The sequence below is a fragment of the Crocodylus porosus genome, unplaced genomic scaffold, assembly GCF_001723895.1.
Source record: "Crocodylus porosus isolate Cpor-Errol unplaced genomic scaffold, CroPor_comp1, whole genome shotgun sequence".
NCBI lineage: Eukaryota > Metazoa > Chordata > Crocodylia > Crocodylidae > Crocodylus > Crocodylus porosus.
Window position 1 is genome coordinate 69,085,429 of NW_017728886.1, and position 24,770 is coordinate 69,110,198.

A 24,770-nucleotide genomic window follows, 5' to 3' on the forward strand; every position below is an offset into this window, starting at 1 on the left:
GGCCCAGCACTCTTTCCTGCTTATGCAGGGGGTCGGACTCGATGATCTATTGAGGTCCCTTCCGACCCTAGCATCTATGAATCTATGAAAGGCAGGGGAGGTGGCTAAACATGCTTCTTTATAAATGCTCTTGGAATTTTCCTACAGACTTCAGGACTTCATAATAAAAGCCTGTAGAGACAATTTCTATTATCCTTTATGTGGAAAATGGTCATTTTCCAGCCATAGTTTGCGATTTTATTACCTGTGCAGTGCAGATGCATAAATGTCCTCACAAATTTGAGCATGCTCAAATATGGACATATGTAATAGGCTATATACTGGGCAGACTGGTATGCAGTTATATACTTGTGTACCTGAGCATAAGAAACAGGAGGAGGACCTTCCTCTCCTCTGCTCCACATTGTTTTAGATCCAACAGCTGGGTGGTTTGGCCACTTGCTCAAGAAGCAGAGAACTCAGGCTGTAAGCAAGCCTCCCTCAGAGGGAATCTGAATGTGCATCTGTCTTCCCAGTAGAGTGGTTAAATCAAAACACCACAAGTCAGGCATTATCTAGACACTTTTCCAAAACTCCCCTTGAAACTGACCCCTGCCAGTTGCATTTACTATTCATTGGCAAAAATTAATAAAGTACCAAAGAAGTTTTTGCATCAGTGGGGACCTCTCTGAATTAGTCAAATCAAGTTCTCTGAGAGGTGCTAGCTATTGTTGTACTGGACTTTAGGACAATGGGAGAAGACTCTGAAGTAAATAAGCTTTATAATTGAATATCTTGGCTAACTCATAGGACTGATAATTCAAAGCTTTATGTAGTAAGATTATCACTGCCTAAAAATAACTGATGTATTTTCTTAGAAACCATCAGGACAAATTGAGAAATTATATTCCTAACAACCAGTGCAATTCCTTGATCAGAGACTCATTATTAGCAAATGCATAGTCAGATCTCATAGCTAACATGTACAAAACATTCTAACTATATAATTGTTTTCACAAGAGACAAGCCCTTTACATTCAATCCTGAAAGTTTTTGTGCTAGCACTATACCAACCACTGCAAGATATAACTAAACACTATTTCTAAAATCAAGGGTCTAAATGATAACCAATCTACATCATGAAATAACCTGCTTCCTGCATGATGTCATTTAAAAATATTTATAGCTTAAGTAGGTACAAAAAATTACCCTCCAAAACAAAACCTTATATAGGAGACACCTTACTGTCTTAGTTAAAATGTGTCTATCAATTCTGAAAATTTATCTTGTTTAAACTGAAAACACCTAGTATGTCCTGAATACAAGGTAAAAAAACCTCTGAAAAAAAATAGGGTGCATAGTGGAAGCTACTGCTGCCAAGACTGACCTGTGAATAACCTCTTAAGTCTTGAAATTCTATTAAGTCCTGTCATTTTAAGTGGTTGATAGGCATCAGCAGAAGTCCAATTACTAATGCTTTTTGCTGAATTAGAACACCTCTAATCTAGCAATTTTGTTCATTTTAACAAAAAATAAAAATAAAGAATATAGCTTGCTTTTCTTGCCATACTATGTCAGCTTTATGGTTTCAATCCTCTATGTGCATTAAAAACAAACTGAGATGTATTTTAAATTAGATGGGAATTATGGAATGTGTAGAAAAAGATATAGCTGAAGAAAATGAAGCAAGCTGACCATAAACTGAATTAACACCTTCATGATAAAGCTCACTAAGAGAAATGAAGCTTGGAAGCATTACATATCCAATCCAAACAAAGGAACAAACTATATTTTCCTTTGAAAAGGCAGGATTTTTATGAGAATCACAGTGCTTGAGTCTGTAGTTTTGCTGTCTGACCTTGACTTGCCACTTTGCCATCCATAACTCCTCATCACAAGGTAGAAGTTTTCAGAACTCTGTTTCTCTAACTCCCAGTTGCCATTCCTGCCTAAGCTCCACTGATTGCCACCATATCTGTTTTTTCTGGCTATCAAGGTACCAGTGACCTCGCAATATTTAACTTCACTTCTCACTATGTCTTGGGGGACTAAGCTTACACTTTTTTTTTTACTACAGAAAAATAGAGTAATTCTTGTGTTGTAAAGAGCCCAGGAAGACCACAGCAGGTCAGAAGGCTTTTAACACTATGGATTCCTGTTTGAAAATTCTGGGTTTGTATTGTGAATCATGTTTCCACACCTAACAGAGCTAACAATGTGTGGCACCCTGGGACAGATCTCAAGGCACCGCAAGGTGCCAGAGCACCCTGGTTGAGAAACACTGGTCTAGAAGGTGGAGTTTTCTGTGCAAGTTGGCTGTGTAAGCCTAGTGGTAATAACAGCATTTAACATTATTTTTCAGGTGTTATTTTGGTAATATAGTTATTTATCAGAAATCACTTAGTTGAAAAGATTATACTATTGTCACGTCAGGGAAACTTTGATGGACAGCACTGGTATTATGGCTTTATATCAGGTTGTTTTGAAATATCTTGCATAGCTATTAATTCTTTAAATGTACCCAGTTAGACTGAATTCTATAATTAGTTCAGGTTTTACACAGAGTAATTTCACGCCGTGTATTTTTGGAATCTTTTTTTTAGGTGCATATATTCCCAACTCCCTCAAGCTCCTAAAAAGCTGGGGAAGTGATGACTTCCATCTGCATGCGGCCTGAATAGTATCCTCATATAACTTAATCAGTAACATGCCTCACAACACCACAACTTGATCCCCATACTTCTGATTTGCTTCACTGCACAAAGCCTCTCTAACTTATAATGTTATAAGTCCACTAAAGCATAAGGTTTGTGTTCAGTGACTGATGAAATAGAACGAGTCAAATAAAGAATCTAGTATTTTAGGAAAAAAAATACCTGTTTAATAGAAGTTGAGCTATTCTGAAAAGGAGAGCATTTAAAAAGTTGAATTGCTGAGTTCAAGCTCTCCTGGTTTACAAAGAGTGCTCTAGGGACAAAGGAGGAAGTTCAACACAATTTTTACAGATTCAATCTAATCAGCGTTCAGTTTCCCTTATCAAGCCTTTCCTAAAGTAAGTATTTTTATTCACTGCTGCTGCTATAATCAAAACAAATATAATACTTCAGTCACAGATATCCTGTTGATTAATTAGGGCATTACAATGGTTTCCACCTTTTGAATTAATTCTGATTATTAGAGTGCATACTAACTGCTGCATTGCTTTGCGTTCTCCGCTTTACTGAGCTTTCAACAGCAACAACATTTTTCTCCCTAAGTTGCTGTATTTTCTTGCATATCACACATAAATATGGTACACTTTTTTTTGGAAAGGAAAAATATAGGAAAAAGGACTTTTCTTGAGTAATGGCCTAGAGCTTGCTTTCTCATGAAGAGGCTGCACTGCAAAATAGTTGCCGCTCGTTTCTAAGCGAGCAAGCAGCAGGGAAGACTCCAGTGTTAGTCTTTTCATAGCCAAAGCCAAATTAACAGAAGTTTTGGCTTTTTAGCTAAAACAGTGGTTCTTAATCAGGGTACCATGGCACTTTGGGATGCTGTGAGATACTTTCAAGGGTGTCTCAGGATGCTGCACTATGTTTGCACTGTTAGCTGTACAAACCTGATTTGAAAGATAAACACACGAATCCACAGCGTTAAAAACGTTCTGATCTTTTGTGAACTTTTCTAAGTTCTTTGCAACAGACAAATTGCTCTATTATTTTTCCTTAGTCAAAAAACAAGTGAAAGTGAAGAACTAGGATTTTCCCAGGGGTGCTTTGGGTCTACAAAGTTTACAAACCACTGAGGTAAAAGTTACTGCCAATTCAGTAAGAGCTGTGAAAGGGTTAACATTAGAGTCTACCCTCACTACTTGCTGGCTTGAGAGAGAAGCAGCAATCATTTTGCAGCACAGCCTTTCCAGGTTTCTATTCCTCCATGCTTCTGTACCAGTAAAGAAAATCAGCCCCGCCCCTACTTAAGAAAGGCATTGATTTTTGGAGGGCTGACTTTTGGGGAAAGTGTGAAAGCGTGAATGTGGTGTTTAAATAATTACAGTATTCTGACAAAAAGTGTTTTAAAAAAAATGACAAATAAAAATAAACAACCCTCTGCTTCATAGCCTTACTGAAGCAGCAATTTGTTGATCACTATCACAGTAGAGTGGTACTGAAATCATGATTTCGTGATAGTTTCGGAAAATGCAAAATCGGGCATTTTCCATGAAAATTAGAAAAATCCATGAAAAAAGGAGGGGAAAATAGGGCTCCATGTACAAATAAAAGTTTTTTTTTCCCTCCTAGGCAGCAGCCACAATGGCCCCTGGCTGCTGATTGCGTCCCTCATGCAGCCTCTCAGCTCTGCAGCCCAGGCAAACCCTGATTTTTTTCCTTTGGTAAGTGGGCGGGAGCTGGGGGAAGCAGAGCCTGGTCAGGGCAGGTGCAGGGGGAGCAATGGGGTGGAAGCAGGGTGGGGGGCCCATCCCCACATCCATGTGGGACTACAGTTGGTGTGCAGTGTGGCCAGGCTGTGGCAAGTGGAGTAGGGCTTGAGCCAGGTTGAGAGGAGCAGAGCCAGGCTAGGTTGAGTGTTGTGGGGAGTGTGGCCTGGCCAAGGTGGGGGAGGGCAGCAGGACCTGGCTGGGGGGCAGTGGGGCAGCATCATATCCCCACGGGGCTGGGAAGGGGCTAGGGGGACAGTGTGACTCGGCTGGGGGGGCGGGCAGCGGGGCAGTGGCAGCCTCTCTCTGCGCCTGCACAGGGCCAAGAGGGTTTATTTCTCCCCACCCTGTGCAGAGAAGTACTAACATGGCCATTTATTGCTAAGTCTCACAAATACAAAGCTTGTAACTTTTCTCGGGAGAATATTTCTCTTATCACTGTCACTCAGAAAGAAGCTATATTAAATGTGGATCAAGTGCACAGCTAGAAGCCAGCAAATTCCCAGACCAGTCCCCATCTCATTTGGTATTATTACAAGTCTCAGGAATTTAGTTCTTTTAAAACAAAATAAAAAAGCTGTTAAAAAATGAGAATTTTCTTAGAAGTCAGAACACCCAGTACTTTCCAGTAGGCCCCTCCAGGATGCTAACAGACTGCTTTTCTTTACTAGAGAAGACTTGTTCTTTACTAGAGAAGACTGCGATTGCTCAGGGATGCAGGGGGGCAATCAGGAAGGCCAAGGCAGAGATGGAACTGGGACTAACTACCCGAATCAAAGACAAGAAGTCCTTTTTTAAATACGGAAGGAAGGGGGGCAAAAAGAAGGTACCGGGTAACATGGGGCCCCTGCAGGACACGCTAGGAAATTTGGTCATCACACCAGATGACAAAGCTAACTTATTTAACGACTTCTTTGCCTCCATTTTCCTGAGTGGGGACCGGATCAGCCCCCCCACTAAACCTCCTTCAGGACCCAGGGAAGGCACACCTAGGCCAAGGGTCAGTGAGGAACTAGTCAGGGAACTTCTGGAAGGACTGGAGGTATTTAAATCATCTGGTTTGGACAATCTCCACCCCAGAGTGCTGAGGGCATTAGTTGAGGTCATTGCGGGACTCCTGGCACGGCTTTACGAGCACTCATGGTGCTCTGGTGTGGTGCCAGAGGACTGGAAGAGGGCCAATGTGGTTCCCATCTTCAAAAAAAGGGAGGAAGGAGGACCCAGAAAACTATAGGCCAGTTAGTTTTACCTCAATTCTAGGTAAGCTTTTTGAGAGAATTATTCTGGCACATGTCCACAAGGGGCCAGCAGGGGAGATTATGCTTAGGGGCAACCAACACAGGATCATCAGAGGCAGGTCCTGTCAGACCAACCAGGTGGCCTTCTACAACCAGGTCACCAAATCCTTAAATGCAGGGGTAGCAGTGGACATAGTCTTTCTGGACTTTTGGAAGGCCTTTGACATTGTCTCTCACCTCGTTCTCATTAAAAAACTGGGGGACTCTGGTGTCAACACCTACACAGTCAAATGGGTCACCAACTGGCTGGAGGGCTGCACCCAGAGAGTGGTAGTGGATGGGTCGGTTTCAACCTGGAGGGATGTGGGCTGTGGGGTCCCCCAGGGCTCAGTCCTCGGGCCCGCACTGTTCAACATCTTCATCAGTGACTTGGACGAGAGGGTGAAAAGCACCCTGTTCAAATTTGCTGATGACACTAAGCTGTGGGGGGATGTGGGCACGCTAGAAGGAAGGAATAGGATACAATCAGACCTAGACAGGTTACAGTGGTGGGTGGATGAGAATAGGATGGGATTCAACACTGACAAGTGCAAGGTGATGCACCTGGGGAGGAAGAACCAGCAGCATACCTACAGGCTGGGGAACTCCTTTTTCGGCAGCGGAGAAGCAGAAAAGGATCTTGGAGTCATCATTGATGCCAAGATGAACATGGGCCGGCAGTGTGGGGATGCAGTCAGAAAGGCCAACCACACCTTGTCATGCATCCACAGATGCATCTCAAGCAGGTCCAAGGAGATGACACTCCCCCTCTATACAGCACTGGTCAGGCCGCAGCTGGAGTACTGCATCCAGTTCTGGGCGCTGCACTTCAAGAGAGATGTGGACAACATGGAGAGGGTCCAGACGAGGGCCACTTGCATGATCGGGGGCAGCAGGGCAAGCCCTACAAGGAGAGGCTACAGGACCTGAACCTATTCAGCCTCCGCAAGAGAAGGCTGAGGGGGGATCTAGTGGCCACTTACAAACTAGTCAGAGGGGACCAGCAGGCATTGGGGGAGTCCCTGTTCCCCCAGCACTACCAGGAGGAACTAGAAATAACGGTCACAAGCTGCCAGAGGGTAAACTTGGATTAGACATCAGGAGGCACTACTTCACTGTCAGGGCGGCTAGGATCTGGAACCAACTTCCAAGCAAAGCGGTTCTGGTCCTACCCTGGGGGTCTTTAAGACAAAGCTAGACAATCACCATGCTGGGGTCGTTTAACCCCAGTACTCTTTCCTGCCATGGCAGGGGGTCGGACTTGATGATCTGCTCAGGTCCCTTCCGACCCTACTAACTATGAAACTTGCAAGGTACTATGAAACTTTCTGTAGTACCTGCCTCCATGGATTACGGTGATTAAAAGGCCTGTGCTCTTTCCTCACAATTCTTGCTCTTCCAAGCTTATTTTGTTATGAGGCTATTTTACAGGGAACTGTGGCTCACCTTGCTGAGACTTTCTTGCTGGTACAGTATCCTGTGGCTCTTTCTACAGAGAGGGAATGATCATGGTTACTGATACTGGGTCACCCTAGTCATCCTTTCTATTAAATGAAAAGGATCATCTCCTTTCAGTCCTTCTTATAAGTCCTGAAAGGCACAATTAAGAAACATGAACTTTACCATCAACTTAGTTGAGTGTAGGAACAAGTCAGTAATATGTAAATGACCTTACACCCACCTGCAGGTTTAAATAAATTAATTTCTTCTACTGTTTCTCATTTTGAGATCCTCATTGCAGCTAGTTTTCAAAATACTTTTCTGATTTTTTGCTTCTGCTTCTGATCAAGTGGAATAGCTCAGCCTCTCATTTTCTGTGCCTTGAAACTGACATGTCAAAAGTTTATTTTAAAGCTTCCTGTATTTTGTACAAACTACATAGACTATTTCCTTGCCTTTCAACTCAATCTCTTCCTATATTCTTATATGCCAAAACTATGATTTTCTTTAAAGGTTCACATCAATCACATTGGCCTTTGTGTTTATGGGTGTTTATGTATTATATATGGTTGTGTGTACATTGGAAGGTTCAAGGAGAAACAGAAGAGAAAGAGGGAAGTTTTAAATGTAGTAACCCTGACAACTTCTCAATTTTTCCTTCCACCAACACCCTTACCCTGTAATCCTTACACTGTAGTCACCATCCTTACAGTGAAGAACTCTCTTTACAGTCAACCAGTACTCCACCTCAATTCCCACCTGTGGACCGCTGAGTCCAAGCACTCACTCCACAGTGAGTCAGTACAGTGCACTTGACTGTATTCTCAACCAGTGAAAACAAGACTAGAAATCTTAGTTTGGTCTCCTGGTTGAAAGCTTTTCTTAAAAATCTACCAACTCTATATACTGCCTAATAAAAGAAGTGGCAAATATGGATTGATGTGGTACAAAAATATGTATAACAAACTAGGTATCTTCCAAGATAAAAAATCATTTATATATCTTTACCAGATGTAAGTCTCTAATTTTACATGATAGGCCATGCCAGAACTTCTAACTATAAGTTAAATGTTATTTTGTCAGTAAAAGTATTTCCCTGTACACTAACATACTCCAAAATACACTTAATACTTAGCCCAATATACACATATAAAGAATCTTATTATAATTTCTTTAAAATGTTTATCTAAAACAGCTGTTATGGTATAAAAAAAATAACATTTTTGCTTTTCCATGTAGAAAACATTTTAAACAAAGGAAATGAGAAGGACAAGTATAACTCTTTCTATAATTAATTAAAATATTTTGAAATGAACAATGACATAAGACATACCAGATAATAGCAACTCTGAACTGCAGTAGAGAATATGAAGTAAATCAGTCCTAAAATGCATACTTAAAATTTCTTTTACATTCACAACTTAGTTTTGCTTTCCAACAAATATTTTATCCCTTCCACTTGGAGGAAGTGGATAATGGGAACATCAATTTCAAATACCTTAAAATTTGCATTTGTTCTCAGGATGAATATGTTTTTGTTTTGATCACTACCTATAAGGTACAAGTTTACATAGGAATTGCATTTATAAAATTCTGATATTTCTTCAGGGCTCAGAGTATAAAATTTATTATTTTCAAGATGGCCAAATGAAAACTGGCAAATGGGAAATAGGTTGCCGTCATTATGAACCATGGTAATTTTCAATCAAGTCCTTGTATTGTATTCACAGCATACAATAAATCCATGTACTTTCTCTTCTGCTTAGGTTCTCAGAGGTCAATGAGTTTTATAATTATCTCCAAACAAATTTCTCCACAGTCATTTAAGCTCTCTCTAAATAGCTGGGTGTGTTGCCATGCAATATCACCATCCCCTCCACTTAGTTCAGCTTCCAAAATAATTTCTGTTGTACCAGAGAAATGTGAATATGAACGAAGACTTTTATCTGTTGAAAAAAATACAAGTAAAGTTCTGCTGCAAATAACTTGCACAAACATTCAAAAGGCTCTCTCTTCTGAACATTTATTAGCCTAACTAACAGCTTATCAAATATACTTAGTAATTCAAAGGATGTATTAAGTCCACTGCAAATTATTATTTGTATTTTGACAGTGTCCTCTAGAGGATGCAGTCAGGACTGGGGCTGCATACAAACACATTGGAGGGTCCCTGTCACAAACAGGACATATACCTCATGAATTCTTTGGGTTTTGATGATTCCTAATTTTAGACCTTCCTTGTCCACCACCAAAACTAGGCAGAAGAAATCACAATTTATTTAGTCATTGATTTATTTAGTCATTTATATAGTAGTAATCCTTTGTACATAATGGCTTTTCATCAACAGATCAAAAAGTCTGATTTACGACATACTGTATTTACCTGAATTCAAGATGGCTTTGAATTTAGGATGACCCTCCCCAATTAGATTCTATACACAGAAAATGTATATATTCAAATATAAAAACCTTAGTCTGTTCGTAATGCTTTATTTGCACTCTGATTGGCTGTCTCAGCAGCCAATCAGCGTGCCTGAAGAGTGTTCCAGACAGCAGGTGGACAGAGGGGACAGAGGGGACTGCCATGACAGAGGGGACAGAGGGGATGGGGGGGGGAGCAGGCCAGCACAGCCTTGCCCTGCTGTGTGGAGGAGGTGATGGTGGGGCAGATGCAGGCCTCTGTCCCTGTCTTCCGGCAGGTGGCAGCAATGGACTGGAGGGGGGCTGGGGCCAGCACCCCCCTACCCCCCCCCACTCCCTGCAGGCCACGAATATGAAACAGATAGGGGAGTGGGGGAAGCTAGCAACACTCCCGTCCCTGCAGGTGGCAGTGACGGAGAAGACAGGAGCGGGCCTGGCCCCAAAGGTGGGGGGTTGGGGCCATACAGGCCTCTGTCCCTGGCCGCCCCCCAGGCCCTGCCCGTTGTTCTTGACAGGCAATTGGCTAGCTTTGTTATAATGTTCCATGCATAGAATCTAATTATTGCAGGATTGTCTTAAATTTGTTCTGCCCACACCACTGTGGTGGGAAGGCAGGTGGGAGGGGAGGCTGGGGGTGGAGGAGTCAAGTGGACTCTACACCACTTATCCCACCTGCAGTGCCTGAGTCCTTTGGTTCCTACTGCTTCTCTTCTGCAATGCCTGTGCTCCCCTCCATTGTACCTTGCCTTGCCACTTCCCCTCTACCACAGAACATATAGTGACTTTGGTCCCTATCCAGCTAGGCAGCAGCGGTTGGGGCAGTGATGGCTTTGGGCCCAGCCAGAGTTGGGGACAGAGCTGCCACCACTACTGCTCGGATGGGTGGGGGCTGGAGCCACTATGGCTGCTTGCAGACATTAAAAAGAAAACAAAATGGTGCTTTGTTTAAAACCCAGCATGTACCTGTACCCAGCATATACCCAGAAGAGGCAATGTGTGAGTTGGACCTGACTCACCCAACATCTGTATAGATTGGGCTCTTTAGTGAGACGTTTTTGGGTGCTTTTTAACTAGTAGCCAATCAACTCAGTTTTAGAAAAAAGTGCCAAAGAACCCCACTAAAGCACCTGATTTATACAGACACTATGGAGCTGAGTTGAAGCAACATGCTGCTTCTTCTGATAAAGTGTTTTTTTTAAAGTCTGCAGGCAGCATATGTACTCTGTGCCTTGGGACACAGCAAGGCCAGAGCTGGAGCTGTGACAGAGGGTATGCAATGATGGGGGAGCATGCTCCAACCCTGAGCCCTGGCTGGGGCTGAAGCTGCAGCAACCACCTGCCCCTGCCCCACCATGAACTGGACTTTTGTCCCATGTTGAAAAAAAAACTAATCATGGACTACAGTATTACCCTCCTATTTTTTGTAATCCATTGTAGAAAGATTGTTGGAAAAACTTCAAGTGCACTGGCATTTTAATCTTCTTTAACATTCACGTTCTAGAGCACATATAGCACACAGTTAAAAAAAAAAGGAGTAAAAAAAGTCACACTTGCCTGCAATAAGATCAATTTCTGCTGTGGGAGAGTACAGTTTCCATCTTATTCTTCCACTCTGAAATGTCTTACTGCTTGTCCTAACTGAAATATTGTCTATTTTTAGACCAACTGACCCACACTCAAACTTCCAGCTGATATAAGCAGAAGATGACCCTTGTTTTCGGGCTACATAAACCTAAATGGAAAGAGAACATGGTTAAGATACTGAAATGTGGATGCACAGCTTTCATCAAATTAAGGGCCATCCACTGTAGAAGCACACCAAATTTCAAGTACTGTAAAATAATAAAGTCACTAAAAATAATTCTCTACACAGTAAAACGTTGTATAGAGTATCACTCTAATTCTTAACTGATTTCTATACAGTGGTTTTGGGTAACTGTCCATTTTTAATAAGCTTGACTTTATCCTGTACTGTTTCATGTACTATGTAGACTTTTAGCCATAAGCACCTTGGGCTCAAACTACTAAATTCTCCTACTCTTTAAGTATTTAGGATACTACAGTGATCCTCAGTGATACTGATTTTCAGTGCCATGTTAAATGCATGAGGTGGGGGGAGTGATGGGGGACAGGCCTCATCTTAGAACCAAGTAAATACAGTACTTGGAGAAAGGGATAAGGCTGCAAGACTGAGAATTTGCATACTGTTCTTTTTGGCTCAGCATTTATTCAGTACACCTGAAAACTAGAGCCTATACCTTGATCATGGATCTGGGTTTTCTATTTCCCATGGGGAAAAAGCCACAGATTTCCCCTTTTAACTGAGAAAAATGCAGGGTTTTCATTTTAACAGAGAAATGTGGATTTTCCACTTTTGCAAAAAGCTCTCTGCAGACTGGCAGAGTTCTACCCTGCAAGGGGCTGGCAGGAGTGAAAGAAGGGCAATCAGGCAGAGGGTGCCATGTGCATGCATGCTTGTACATGCACATGGCCACCAGGCAACCTGGAGAGCAGCTCCCACAGGTAAGTGTAGTTGGGGGTGAGCAGGGGGGACTGAGGCTCTCATAGGGAGGGAGGGATGGATGGAGGGAGTTGGGCAGAGCTGGGGCTACTGCCCAGCTCGGGAGGTATATGGGGCCTGGTGCTGGAATGTGGGGCCACAGGATCCCAGTGAGGAGCAGGATGGAGAGGGGTGGGGCTGGTTCCCAACTGCTATGCACACTCCCAGGGAAGCCAGGGGGGACACGTGCCCCCCAGATCCGTGTGCAGGGTGGGGGTGGGCTGCTTGCTGCCAGCTTGGGCTTCCCGCCCTGCCGCCTTCTCCCACAGGGCCTCTGCAGCCCAGCGGGTGGGACGTGGTGCAGCAGGGCAGAGTGGGGCTAGGCAGGGAAGCTCCTTGCTGCTGCAAGCTCTGCACTACCCTAGCAAAGTGCCCTGTGCCCCATGCCTGCCCGATAGCAGGGGCAGTGGCATGGAGTTGGGGTCTGGCTGTGCTGCCTGTGGGGGAGGGAGAGCCAGGCTCCACGCTCAATACCACTGCAGCAGCTGTTGCCTCCCACATGTGGCAGCCAGGGCTCGGGTGTTGCTGCAGGGGGCAAGGGGATGCAGACCTGGGTCCCTGGCCCCATAGCCCTGGCAGCTGGAACCCTCTCTGGGAGGACTGGGGGGGCCAGGGTGGGCTGTGGATGGGGAGTGAGAGGCCTGGACCTGCATTCTGGTGAGCAAAGGGGGCAGGGTGATTCTCCATGATAAAACACTCATAATTAAATGCCAAAATGTATAGGTATTTAGAATTGACTTTACTATAGTGATTGAGGCACTGGTAGGCTTCCAAATTGCTTTAACATTGTAAATATATTAATAAAGCATTGTTCAGCTGATACCTACATATATAGTGGCATTTCATTTTAAATCATGGATTTGGGGTTTTTTTTAAATAAGAGATTTTGCAGTTTTTAAACAGAGAAAACCAGGATCCCTAATGCTGACATTACAAGGGTTCTTTACTATATCTAAGGTATGAGGTCTTTAAAACAAAAGCACTGTCAACCTCTTAACTCTAGCAGCTCTAACCAACAAGTCAATATTATAAACATTATAGATTTAAGGGGCAAAATCTTTATCCTCTATCAAGAATATTCAGTTACAAAAATCCCTAATGGAATTACTAGCAAATTCCTGCTGATGAATGAGAGAGAATCAAGATCAGGCAATTGGATTAAGATCTGGTTAAATGGTCAATGATAACTTCTTTATTTTTAAATTTGGAAAGAAGAATTCTGAATAAAATGATAAAACTATAATATATTTTATCAAAGAGCATATCATCATATGGAAACTGTATCCAAGGACTATGAGATACCATATGAATACTTCTTATTTACTTAAAAAGGTTAAGTAAATAGTTTTGATTCTGAAGTTAGATAAGCAAATAGAGTTGAAAAACTACAAAAGGTACTGAAATAGGATTGTGAAGAATACTCTGATGAAAAAAAATGTATTCATTTAATTAACTTTTTATAAATACATGATTTTAATGTTGTGACAGTGACCCTGATATTCTGCAAATTTTCAAAGCACCACAGTTAATTCCAGCAAGGGATTTCTTCTGACCAGAAGTTACTGAATTGTCCTTTACCAGAACCAAATTGAGCTCAATAAACCTAAGCATTTAAGAATAAAATGCTCTATCCAGAAGTTAAAAAAAAACCAAACTTAACACTGACACACACCATATACCTTTCATATTTATAGGTCAGTCTAGTTTTACGAAGGTAAGGTCTAGATCTTTTCTCAGAAGTCTTGCTGGACAAAGTCAACTGTTCAGTTTTGGGCTCAGTGCAAACAGTCTATAACTAAATAACATAGCATGAATTTACACACTGGAACAAAGCATGGAGTCTTGAAATCACTTCTACCATATACAAGCTCTCTCAGAAAAAGTGCCGAAGTACCCTCTTGGTACCTTTCTGACTTGGATTTCAGATTTGACTAGTTAGGCACTGTCTTCAAGCATATATTTTATATGCATTTAGTTATGCACATATTTTCTTAAGTGATGTGTGTTACTGAAGAGACTGCAAGCAGTCTGATTGAAGAAATGGTGAGCAGTTTGATTCTAGAAGATAAAATCCAGCTTAAGTATCTCGTGAGAGACTCCTTTGAAATAAAAAGGTTGTAAAAATCTGAACCACTACCCTAACGGTAACTAACATTGTAAGCTCATAATATAAGAACCCAGGATGGGTTCTTATATTGACCTTTACATTCTGCTTCTGTTGCAGACAATTTCTGGGGAATCTGTCATATTAAATCCTTGATTTTAGCAATTGCCAAGGTCTGGTTCAACAAAGTCTTATTTCAACATGTTTGTTTAGAGCACTGAAGCACATAAATAAGGTAAAGATTACTGCTCAGAGGGGAATTAGTAAATCCATGTTACTTGCATCAGGTTGTGCTGCAATTTTATTTCTTCTTTACAGTTTATGAGCTTAAAGTGATAGTACCTTTAGGGTAGTGGTTTACAGTATCTTTTCCTTCCTGCTAAAGGATAAACTGATTCTTTTTTCATGAATGCTTTTTCAGCTAAAATGTTTCTTGGAGAGCTGTTCAGTTTGAACTCACCTTGTTCAGTTGTACACCTACCTGCTAAAGTTAAAAAACAGTCTTCCTTTTAGAAATAAGTAACAGTGCATTTGTGGAGAACTAATGCATCTTGGCTACAAGTTTGAGAGGGACTGGATTTGTTTAGCCTTCCAGTCCTGCTGTTTATTTCTTTTGTCCTCAGCCCTAATCCTCCAGCACCACAAAAGACCTGTTTTACTGCATGTGAACTGCACGTTTTCCTGCTTGGTGCAGGGGGCTGGACCTGATGATCTTCCGAGGTCCCTTCCAGCTTTACAGTGTATGAATCTATGAACTCTTTGTGATCAGTCACTTGGATTACTTCTCCATCTGCCATCAAATCTACACAGCTGGAGTAGTAAGCTGCACAGAACAGTAGGTATACGGCCTCACATGACACACTCCTCCAATCAGCAGTTGGATTCTTCAATATGGCCATATATTTCTGATCTGAAGATATTAAGTGCCGCTACATTGTTAGACGGACCTGAAAAGGCTGGAGAACAGCTATCACTCTATTCAATTGCTTCTGTTTCTCTACTCCTCTTTCCCTGCCGCTCCACTTTGTTGTATGTTTTTATCTCAGCCTCTAATATGGCATACCCCTCTTCAGACTTGACAGCTCGTACTAATAATGCTGTTTGTATACAGATGTCCCCCTTCTCTAGCTCCAGTTCTTCACTCCTGCGATTTAGAGTATATGATCATCAGGGATCTGGGTTTTCCATTTGCTACAGACAAACATGATAAAACCTAGACTTTCTCACTTCTCATCCAGAAAAACCTATATTTTTTTTAAAGGAGAAAAGTGTGGGAGATGGTAGGCCTCCCCTTACAGGCTGGCAGAGTTCCAGCCTGCAAGGGGCTGGCGGGGCAGGAGAAGGGCGATCAGCAGGTGAGGCCATTTGCATGTGTGCACATGGCTGTCCCACAGCCTGGAGAGCAGCTACTGCAGGTAAATCTGGCAGTGGTAGTGGGGGGCAATTGAGGACCCCATACTGAGGGAGTTGGGCAGGGCTGGGGCTGCTGCCTAGCTGGGGTGGTACGTGAGGCTTGGTGCCTGGGGCCAGAATGTGTGGCCGCATCGCCTGGTTGGGGAGTGACACAGAGCCGTGGGCAGCCTGTTCAGGACGTGATGGGGGGCTGCTTCCCTGCTGCTGCATGCACTTGGGGGAGGGCATGTGCCCCCCAGACTTGTGCACAGGGTGGTGGCACCAGCGGGGGGGGGGGACGACACGCTGTGGGTTGGGAGTGAGGGGCAATGGCATGGGCAGGGGACTGGTATATGAGGGCTGCTCAGTGCCACAAAGCAGTGTAGGGGGACAGCTGGAGCTGGACCTGCATCCTGGTGAGCAAAGGGGATGGGGGAGCTATGATTTTCCATGATAAAAAAAACGCATAATCAAATGCCAAAAATGTATAGGTATTTAGAATTTATTTTATTATAGTGATTGAGGCACTGCTAGGTTTCCAAATTGCTTTAAAATAGTAAATATATCAATAAAATATTGTGTTCAGCTGATACCTAGAGAGTGATGTTTCATTTTAATCATGGAAAAAACATGGATTTGGGGGTTAAAAATTGCAAATTCTCCGATTTAAAAACAGAGAAAACCAGGATCCTTGATGATCATCCTGCTGCCCAGAGTCTTGACAGATGGGAAAGAGTTGGCATAGTCTTCAATAATCTGGATAACTAACCATTTTTTGCCTTCTTGCAAGTACCACTGTAATGCTTAGGATATTTTTTTCCTTTGGCCATGCAACAAAATGATATGATATGCTACAAAGCTATTTCTACACTGCAAAAGAAATAATTTAAACTATTTTGATATACATAGAATTTGATACAATACAATCAGTGATTTTAGACTTCACTGGGACTATTACGTTAATAAAATAAATTACTGTGAATTTTTTAAATTATTGTTGTAGTTACCATTTTCCAGTCTGTTTCAACCTTTCTCCATAAAGACTCCATCTTCCACACTCCTTTCTCCCAACCATTGATTTTTTCATTGTTATTGGAAACTCGTGTATAGTTGTCTTCCACTACATTGTAGCAGAGATGAAAGAGCTTAGAGGTCTTCTCATTTCCAGTGGGAATAAAAACAGTGTCTCCTGCCTTCTGAAAAGAAACAAACGCTATAGATTAGACTTTTCTTTTCCAAATAATTATGTAAATTTTAGTTTGGCTTTTTGTGAAAATATAAATATTTGGAAAATTATATCAGATAACATATGCCACTATGGTCTTACCTAATTATCATCAGTATAACAAGAAACCTTCATTAAAAATTGCACTGTCACTGAATAAAGAGTGTGAATTGTTTTGAAAGATGCCAGTGAAAAAAATTATCCTCAATTTAGGATTTTTTTTTATTATTTTGCTAGAATGAACACACACCTTTCCTTACAGAGAGGGGCAATAATTTATTTTAAAATATTTAGTACCATTAGTCTTTCCAAAAGTAATTATTTCACAGAAGAGCAGAAAAAAGCACATTTAACAGACTAATGAAAAGAAAAGTATTGAGATTGGGGAAATAAAAAAGATGGTCTTTCAAAATGAGTAAGAATTAATGAGTAAGAATTCAATAACTGTACAGTATTCAAGGATAAATGTATCTTACTATATATTAGGGCCCCTCTACACATGCAGGTAAAGGCGAAATTGAATCTAATGACTGAATGATTCAACTGTATCTCCTGCCATGCCATACGTGAATGGCAGAAGGTGTGATTGTGGGATTACATACTAGGTATAATCTTGCCTTATTGCTGGTGTATGGGGAGCCTGATCCCCTGGGCTCCCCCTACATCGGCAAGGAACAGGTTACTAAGGCTGGGGGGCCCCTTTGAGGGAGTTCCCAGCTGTGAGGGCCACGCGCAGCTGGGTCCAAAAGTCCCTGTAACTGACAGGGTTCCCAGTCCTGGCTGCACACAGGGAGTCCTGTGTGGATCCAGGGGTTTCATGTACCCCCAAGCCTTGGGGAATCACAGCAGCTGCAATCCCTGGGGTTTTGGGGTTTCATGCTGGACATGGAGCACCTCTGCACCTGGGAGCCCTGTCAGCTGATGGGGCACCCTGCCATAGGAAGGCCCTGCTACATGTGCAAATTAAAGCTTGATAGCAACCACTTACAAAGTTAGTACATACTTTCAGGTCTAATTGTATAGCTGGTTAGAGCTTATTATTGTGTTATAGCTACTTTGCACATGTAGCTTGTTTTAAGGTAACTGCGCAATTAACCAGTTCATTGTACAATACCTGTAATGTGTGTGTGGGGGGGTTAGAAAACAAGAAGAAATAGTATATTCAACTCTAAGAATAGATTTTTAATCATTGCTCATATCTTAAGATTCAGTAACATGGAAATAAAATCCACCAAATTGCAGAGAATTGAAATAAGCTCTACTGTCTCAAAACTGAACACAGCTGTTTAATCCATTAGTTCCTCTTCACCAGTTTTATTAGTTCAACAATCTTTTGATGTCATATGACAGAATCACTCAGAAAATGATGTGCAAAATGACAGGAATAAAATCATACTTGTGTGCCACTCTGGGTTACCTCTGGTTAAGGTGTTAGGAAATTCTACCTCTTAGTATAAAGTATTTTAGAAAAGTAACCAAAATGTGTTTTTTGGAAATAGCTGAAAAACTTGATGGGAGGAGAAATTATGTAAATACAGTAAAATCTGATTAAATGTCATCACTCCAAAAGGTTTGGTAATGATGACTAATTATCAGTAGCTCAATCTCTCAACCCTTTGTGAGAAATATTTTTCTGTCATACTGATACACAGTAAAGAATGATCTGGGGGCATTTATAATGAAAACAATATGTATATAACAAAAAATATGTAGTCTGCCTCAATCTATAATTTCTTACTACAAAATTTCAAAGTGCTTGCTTTGTAAGAATCACATGATCATAAGTACCAAGGGTCAGCTGAAGATATTTATACTGTTACATGCGCTCATTACAAAAACTGAAGTTAATTCTGGAGAAATGGAAAGACTGATTATCTGTTTTGTTGAGCCAAGAAAACTAGAAGCGTATGAAAGCTAGGGAGTACAGCTATGCGGAATTTCACTGTTTCATTTTGAAGCTGGTTTGATGTGTTTCGAGCGAAATGAGGGCACTCAAAACATTTCAAAACATTTCAAGTTTCAAAGCAGCTCAGGGGTGGGAGGCAGAGGAAAGTCAGGGCTGGACTCCGAGCAGCTCCACAGTTCCATGTAGCTCAGCCTGGAAGAGAGCGCAACTCTGGCTCTCCCTGCCACCTGCTGCCAGGCTGCACTCTGTGGGGCTGGCAGAGCCAATCAGAGGGCAGCACAAACTCTTTCTGCCTCCCGCCACTGGGCTGCACTCCAATCGGTTCTGCCAGCCCCATGGAGCTCAAGCCAGCGGCAGGAGGCAGACTGTAGCACCGAATCTGTCCACTTCCTGTCACTGGGCTGCACTGCATGGAACTGGCAGAGCCGATCAGAGTGCAGCACAGCAGCAAGATGTGGGCAGAGCTGGGGCTGCACTCCACCTTCCGCTGCCAGGCTGAGCTCCATGGAGCCCAGCATTGGGCATGGGCTGTGCCCAGTGCTGGTCCCAGGCGGCAGCATGCACCCCTGGGAGGAGTCTGACACAGCCCTGCAGCCCTCCTGGGGATGCGAGCCCCTGGATCTGTGCCCTGGGTGAGAGGAGGATGCCGCTGCCAGAAAATTTTGCTTTCAAGATTTTGGGATGCAGTTTCTCTGCACCTATCTTGGCACTGAACTTGGGAGGCTTCGTGCCCTCAGAAGGGGCTACCATCTCTGCAATTTGCATCTGAATTAGGCAACAAATGACTGCGTTTTAGGTATTGTCATGATTCCCCATTATAGCCTCTGGGTGAAATGTCGAAAGGAGTCAAAACAGTGAAACAGTTTCGACAAAATGAAACAGGACAGTGCTTCAAAAAGGTTGCTATCAACAGGTAAACAGGTGATGTGGATGGCTTAAGTCAGCATCTTCTAAGTTAACTAATTATTAGGAGCAAATTCCACTGTGATGTAGTATTTATGTACATTTGGAAAGGACTAATTAGACTTTAAGTGATGACACATTAACCAAAGTGTTTTGTCCACAAATCAGTAAGACTCTAGTGGAGATTCAGCGCACTGACTAATAAGACTGCAGAAAGAAGTTATCCCAGTGTCTAATTAACCAGATTTCATTATATATATTAATCTCTCCTGAGGAGCAGAGGTTGCACTTACACTGTCCAGTGATTCCTGAACTACATCCAATTAACAAAAGAAATAAATGGTAGGAAGCTACCCCTTGGTGTCATTATTTAGACCACTACGAATTCCTGAAGCAATTATCAATATTTTTTCTTCATTGCCCAAGTAACTTGCAGGTTTTTTAAAATTTCCTGCTCTTAATATATTGTAGCTTTAATAAAAACAAAAATATTGCTCATTAAACTGTATCTAGCGAAGCAAATACTTTAGACACCTCTAAGATGATCACCAGTTCACAAATTAAAATACCTCCGAATCAATTTCACCTCTGGCTATTCTCCAAGCCACTGAACCAGATGTCCTTCCGCTAAGTTCACCAGGTTTAGGAGTTTTGGGAGAAATGAACTCAACAAGCTCCACAATTATTCTGTTCTGGAGCTCTTTCCTTTTGCTTTCTGACAAAGACCGCTGTTTCTGTAATAATAATAAAAGCACAAAAAAAAAAAAAAATCTCAGAGTAGTTTCAACTGCAATATTGCCCTGGAATGACATCAGGCAAGGAAAACCCCATGAAAATTCTAGATTAAACTCATTTAAAAAAATGTTACTGTAGGACCATGTGTGCTACAGTACATCAATCCTAATGATAAGGCTAGTGTTATTACAAGGGAAAAATTAAAGTTCCTTTAGTATCCTACAATTTTGTATTCCTACACCTTATCATTTTTAAGATCAATTGTCGCTCTGAAAATCTAGGATTTAAAATGCAAAATTCTGGACTGTTATACCATCCCTGTAATGTATTTATTCTAGGTTAATAATACATATTTTTCTCCATTAACTCTACCTCAATATATTTTTTTGCCTGTGACTAGAAAGCAGGAAAGTTTACTGGGCCAACCCTTTGTTTTACATGATGAAATGTTCTCATTAGCAACAATCTTGGTTCAATAATTAAACTCTACCATAAAAAATCTTTTGGTTCCTGAAAGGGTTAATTCACAGTGGAATCAACACCACTAAAAACGCAGCAGAAAGTCCATCTTTTTAAGAAGTAAAACCATGCCAGTTGGACTTACAGTAAATTATGTCGAGATTATGCTATGTAGAAAAAGAATCATACTTTCTTTTATTACTTGGTAAAATGTGTAGTTCTTTTCTAGAAAGATACTTAAAAGGACCAGAAATTGGGAGGTTTCAGATTTCACTTCAAAGATATAAAGTCAAATGTGCAAAGTTGCCATGAAAAACTTTCACTTTCTTAAATGAGAATCCTATGAATAGTCTGAGAGCTCAGAATCACATTGGGGTTCTCTTATAAGTAATAAAAATTTCTGCAGGGCAAATTAGGCCCTGCTTTCTGACACCCATAAACCCTATGGTCTTCAATTATGCCCTTAGTGATGTTGTGCAGCTTAACTGCCTTCAGTGAGTTCACACAGGTATAACCCATTGGAATTTATTCAACATTTCTGTTGATGCACATTACAGAACAGAATCTCTCTCGCTTTCTCCGCAGAGCCTTCAGGCACAAAAAGCAGAAATGTATTTTTCTCCTTCACTATGCAGACAACAGATTGGTGCTACTTACACATAGCTGCTTTACAGATAAGAACCACATCCTCTCTTATCGAAAAAATACTATAATTGTAACTTAATTCTATGTTACAGGGGAAAGTTCCATCTCAGCCTAGTATCCCTTCAGGCTAGCACGGTTAAGGAATGCCAATGTCTCCAGCCCGTGACAGGTATATCTAGTACCACGTCCATCTTTGACTTCCCAGACCTACTGACTCATTTACAGCTGAGGTTATCCTTCAGTACGAATCCAGACTGAGGCTAAAATTCTAAATCTGTAATCTCTATATTAACTAGCAATTGCATAATGTTCTGTTAAAAATAAGTCTTATAATCAGGAGTAATGTGAGAGGCAAGGATTTCTTCAGGTGATATCTCAACTACATAGTTGGTCCAATAAAGATAAAGTGAGAAAAACTTCCTAATACAAGATATTCTTGTACAGAACATTTTTATCAAGATACTGACAAGCATAATGAATTACTGTCCCTTTCCCTGAATCTTAACATAGTCTGTTTCCAATACATGTCAATTTAACAATTCAGCTTGAATAAACCCACATACCAGTTTAGTAAGTTTGTTAATTGTTTCACGCAGTGCTGTTTCATCAACATGTATCCTTCTAGCAAGTACTTCCTCATGCTTACAAGAGTATCTCCAGGTGACATCAACAACCTGACAAATTGCAGAGAAAAAGCAATAAAAACACAGGTAATACTTTGTCCAAATAAAGCTACCAGGAGGGAGTTGCCTCCATCTTGGTCCTAAGTAATTATGAGGATTTTGAACTGGGTGCTTCCTCACTAAAGGGTCTTGCTCTTTCATTTGGTGTCACATGGGTCACCAAATTTGGGGTAAGGAATAAATGTTTCCACAGATTGGCATGGATTGTGGGGGTTTTACCTCTTTCTCTAATGTGGGACATGGCTATTTTCCTAGGGTCTTTTGAGCATATTGTAATATATTGTAATGTGAACTACAACTCCCAGAAGACCACAGGAAGAGGAAGCAGGAAGTGACTGGAAGAGCAGAAGGGACAGAGAGACCCAGAGAGATGGCAGGGGGCATGGCAGAGCTGTGAACCACACTGGATGAGTCAGCCACATGATGGACTGAAGCAGTGGGACTCAGCTCCCATTCATTCTGCATGTGCATTCAAGTCTATCTCAGAACTAAATGCTGGTTTTAGGGACACCTCTGGATGTGTGTGGGGGGTGTACTTAAGGTGATAAATGCATGTATTACTGTGTTAATGCCTATTACCTGTTACGTATTCCCTGAGTGTATGTTACCATAATGTTAATGTCTATTTACCTGTACCTGTTCCTTCTCTTTAGCCCATTGGGCAGAATTTTTACCTGCTTTGGGGACGTAAAAAATTCCCTGGCTGCTGCTTTTGAGGCATGGACTACCCACCCTGGTATGGAGGGAAGTGAGACAGAAGGAAGGCTGGGAGCATGGAGTACCAGGTACTGTTCTCGGACCCCACTTTGCAAAATCCTAAATCTGCTTCTGAATACAGGGAAATGGACTCAATGGGCCAGAAAGCTCCTTCCAGTCCTGTGTTCCACTTTACATATTGAGTATTTTACACAATCTGATCCAGACACCTTCTTCCTTTACAATAATCCAAGAGATCACATTAAAATTGCATACTTTACGTACTTCCCTTCTTACAGCAAATTCCATTTCATTATTGCACTTACTCCTACCTCATCCTTGGAGAATGCAATTATGTAGGAGAGCTGCTTTCCCCAGCCAATCTCATAGAGAAGAGGCTTATCACAGACATTTTCACAAGGGTCACAATGAAGCCATCTCTGCTGAGATGAAGAATATACTTCAGTCCACACATGATCTGCATGAAAGAGGAGCCAAGGGAAAACACAGAATGTTGCAGCTGGGTCTTGTGCTCTTACAGTTTGAGATGTTTACATTTTTCAAATCTATAAAATGGGAACCACATGATGGAACGTACTTGGGGAATGATTACATTTTCAGCTCATATACATTCAGAAAATCTTGCTTAAATATCAAAATGCAACCAGTAAATTCTCCTATATTTGCTGATGACAGAAAATTTTATATAACAAGTGCAATTACTTAAACCAGATAGAAATCTGATTTAGATTTTATCATTGGATAAATACCAACTTTTAGGTGTTACAAGCTGACTAACAGGAACCTTCACATCTAATGATTGCAAGTCACATTTTCATGTATGCTTAAATTAGCATTAAAGTGTTCTAAAGTACTGATACCTGTTGAATCCCAGACATATCTAGTTTCAAACCCAACAGCTCTGCAGCACAGTGTAAAACAGTTAGCCCACTCTCCACATCGCCCACGTCTTGTTTCCAGAAGTTTCTCAGGATTATTATATCTAGGAAAAATCAAACGTTTCAGTCGTCATAAATTCTGAACTTCACACAAGTTAATAGTCTTTAACAAGAATGTATATTCCTCCCTGTATTAAACCCTTCGACTATGCCTGTACAAATTAATTGGTCCCATGGGGTGGATCCTGCCCAGTGAGCTTCTTTTCTTGCAGGCCAAATGACTCATCTCCAACAACAGGGTGGTAGCTTGTTAGCATAGCTGCTGGAACGGCTGTGTTGATGTGGCTCTGGAACTCAGGAGGCGAACACTGACACCACTTGTCCTTGCTTCTCCCTTGCTGCCTGTAACAGGGTCTCCCTTGAGGCCCTGTTGCTAAGGAGATGGGGGCAGCTGGAAATAATTACCCTGCGGGGGTGGGCCCCGGCCGTTAAGGAGCCAGTGGCAACCAGACTCTGAGAATAAGTAGAAAAGAGCGTGAAGGAGGGATGCCTTCAAGCACCACTGAGAGAGAGAGAGAAAAGGACCACCGACATGGGATCAACAGGAGCAGAGGGATCTCAGAACCCAGATTCTCACCTCAACTTACGTTGAGTCCATGAGAGCTGTGGTGAGCGTGGGGAAAAGCAGAGCCGCGCCGCGGGTGGGAACTGCAGCCGACATCCAAGAACGGAAAGGCTACGGCGGGTCAAAGGGGGCAGTGAGAAGGACGACCCCTGCCTAGACCCTGAAGAGTCTGGGTGGCTTTGGGACCCCACAGGGAGAGGGACGCCGAGAGCTGGGAAGGCAAGTCCTGACCGCGGGAGAGCCTCGGAGCCCATATGCCGGCTCTGCCGGGAAAAGCCGCAAGCAGCGGCTGTAACAAGCTGTTAATTGAATAATTACTGCCAATAACGGGACAGACAGCAGCCATAACAAGTGGCTAATAAGTTAAGTAACAGCAGAGACTAAGACCTGGCACAACCTCTGTG

General features: G+C 42.0%; 1 protein-coding gene across 2 annotated transcripts in view; it reads right to left on the minus strand.

Moving 5' to 3' along the window:
• Positions 1–8,381: 8,381 nt before the first annotated feature.
• Positions 8,382–24,770, minus strand: part of NGLY1 (N-glycanase 1) — a 44,140-nt gene continuing 27,751 nt past the window's right edge. Inside the window, exons 6-12 of one of the 2 annotated variants that reach the window (XM_019536112.1) lie at positions 23,724–23,845; positions 23,175–23,320; positions 22,027–22,137; positions 20,194–20,358; positions 16,598–16,786; positions 11,089–11,266; positions 8,382–9,059 (exon numbers count right to left, since the gene is read on the minus strand). In XM_019536112.1, coding sequence (XP_019391657.1) covers positions 8,884–9,059; positions 11,089–11,266; positions 16,598–16,786; positions 20,194–20,358; positions 22,027–22,137; positions 23,175–23,320; positions 23,724–23,845 — 1,087 coding nt within the window. In that variant the 3' untranslated portion in view covers positions 8,382–8,883. Of the gene's footprint in view, positions 9,060–11,088; positions 11,267–14,294; positions 14,416–16,597; positions 16,787–20,193; positions 20,359–22,026; positions 22,138–23,174; positions 23,321–23,723; positions 23,846–24,770 lie in introns of those variants that run through there. The other variant, XR_002101305.1, reaches the window with a different exon arrangement.